Source organism: Numenius arquata, chromosome 21 (genome assembly GCF_964106895.1).
Source record: "Numenius arquata chromosome 21, bNumArq3.hap1.1, whole genome shotgun sequence".
Taxonomy (NCBI): domain Eukaryota; kingdom Metazoa; phylum Chordata; class Aves; order Charadriiformes; family Scolopacidae; genus Numenius; species Numenius arquata.
In genome coordinates this window covers 5660697-5663097 of record NC_133596.1, presented here as the reverse complement: position 1 = coordinate 5663097, position 2401 = coordinate 5660697, and the positions used below count along the sequence as shown (strand labels likewise).

The following is a 2401-nucleotide window of genomic DNA, read 5'->3' as shown; positions in this document are numbered from 1 at the left end:
TTTGGCGGCGGGCGGCGTCGTGAAAGGCCCGTGAAGGACGGCGGCGGTTGGAGGTCCGTGAGGGAAGGGCCGGTCCCGGGGAGGGGGGGGTGTTGTCAGCGTCGTGTCGGCGCCGGTGTCGCGACAAGCGCGGAGCCATGCCGTTCTGGGAGCTGCAGAGGCAGTTGGGCATCGATGTGGACCGGTGGCTGCTGCGGCAGAGCATGGCGCAGCCCTACGGCAAGGCCGGGGCCTGTCACGCCTTCGAGCGGGAGTGGGTGGAGTGCGGGCACGGCCTGGGCCAGACCCGCGCCCGCCGCGAGTGCCAGCCCGAATACGAGGACTTCATGGAGTGCATGCACCGCACCAAGCTGGTGAGCACCGCCCGGGAGGGGTGCAAGGGGCTCGGGGGCGGGGGGGGGGGGTACTGGGGTACTAGGGCCGGGCTGGGGACACCTGAGGTGCTGGGCCAGGCTGGGGAGGGGGCGCTGAGGGTTCAGGTCAAGCTCTTGAGGAGGTTTGGGGGGTCCAGCCCAGGCTGGGAGGGGAGGGAGCGCTTCCAAGGGTGTTCCTGGTCACGGGCACCCTGCCTGATGGCTGCCTGGAGAGTGGGCACACCTCCCGGCAGGAGCTTACCTTATGCTGTGTGGGCTGGGTGTTGTGATGCCGGGGCAGGGTGTGTGCAGTGCCGGCCTCGGCATGCCATGGCGGGTGGGCAGGCGTCGGGGCCGGCACTGTGGCCTCACGTGGTCTCCCCTGACTCATAGCAAGAGCGGCAGTGGCTCTGTGTTGTCCTCCAGCCACCGTCAGTCCTGCTCCAGGCGTGGCAGGAGGAGCTGTGTGTGTTTTCCTTGTCCCCGAGCTCTGGGGAAGGTGGCTGAGGGCCGATCCCACCGTTATGGGGTGAGGAGCTGGGCAGCCTCCCGGCCTGCCTCAGGCACCGATGGGCCTCAGCGGCCCCAATCGGCCGGGACACCCCAGCCCTGCCCATGGCAGCCCCTGCTCGGGCTGGAGGCCTGGGCCTGCTTGTTCGGACTCTCTGGGACACAAGGGAGAGGCTGAGGGTGTGGGGATCCCTCTCTGAGGGGAAAGGCCCTGCGCTTCTGTAAAGCCGAGCAGGGAGGCCGTGATGGTGGTTTGGAGGCCCAGGCACGCTGCCCTCCTGCCCAGAGCGTCTCCGGGCTCAGGGAAAGAGGTGCAGGGGGGAAGAAGGCAGAGCAAGGCAAGCATGGGGTAACTCCCCTGTGTGCCCTCCCATGCCCCTGCGACCTACAGCACCAATTTTGTGAGCAGCGGAGGGGCCCGGTGACCTCTTGGCTGGCTCCTTGCTGCTCTCCACTCTTTCCAGGCCATATGCAACACCCCTTGAGGAGCAGATGGACCAACATACGGCCCCTCGGGGCTTTCTCACCTGGAGAGCTCTCACACACACAGAGGAAGCCCTTGCTAAAGCACCGGAGGGAAAGACCATCATGCACGCTTCCCGGGGAGAGGCATTGAAAACCCTCTTCCCCTCAACACTTTTTGGCTTTGTTGACACAGGCCTCAGAACAAACAACAGGCCCAGCCTCCCTTTGGTCTCAAAAGCCACGTGCTTACTCTTGTACGCCCCCCCCAAACTGCCTTCCCTGTACTAATGTCCTGGGTTGAGAGACACAGGACTAACTTTTCTTCTAATGCTGGGGAAAATTACACTTTTAGAAGACTCTAGTGTCTGAATTTGTGAAAATATTTATTTTATAGCCAGCCAGGCTCTGTGGGATTCAAGCTTAGTGTTTTCGAGCCTTGCCAGGTGCAGGGACAAGGAGGAGCAAGGCCTGGGCATTTGACCCAGGCTGGCCAACAGGAGTATTTCATACCATGAACGTCACATCCAATATAAATTAGAAAAGTTTGCTGCGTAGCTGGCTCTCTCCCTGATGGCGGCGGTCCGGACAACTCCTTGCCCCGGTGCCGGAGCCCTGAGGCCTTCCCTTTCCTCCTGAAGCCATTGCGCTCGCAGTGTCCGACACTTGCTATCCACTGCTGGGAGTGCACAGCTTCCTCCTGATATAGATGGCTGAGTATAATTTCTGTATATCTTATATCAGTATCAGGATTAATACTGATTCTTTAGTATTATTGTTAATTATTTATTCTTAGTCTATTAAATCTATTTATACTTCAACCCTTGTGTTTCTTTGTGTTCCCCGATTCCCATTTCCAGGTGGGGAGGGGTCATCGGGTGATAGAATAATTGTCTAACGACAATAGATTGTTATGGGCTCTCTCAAACCATAACAACTAATGAGCGACTTTGGTTGTAAATGTGTATTTTGCTTCCCTGTCCTGTGAAGAGTGGCCACAGCCTTAGCAGCACAGCTCAACTCCTACGAATGCTCCAGCCAGCCTTCCAATGCACTGTTCAAGCAATGGGGTGGCC

General features: G+C 59.3%; 1 protein-coding gene across 1 annotated transcript in view; it reads left to right on the top strand.

Annotated features, from left to right (window-relative positions):
* NDUFS5 (NADH:ubiquinone oxidoreductase subunit S5) overlaps positions 1-2401 on the top strand; it is a 3707-nt gene continuing 1306 nt past the window's right edge. Inside the window, exon 1 of the mRNA XM_074162074.1 lies at positions 1-353. Coding sequence (XP_074018175.1) covers positions 138-353 — 216 coding nt within the window. The 5' untranslated portion in view covers positions 1-137. The remainder of the gene's footprint in view (positions 354-2401) is intronic.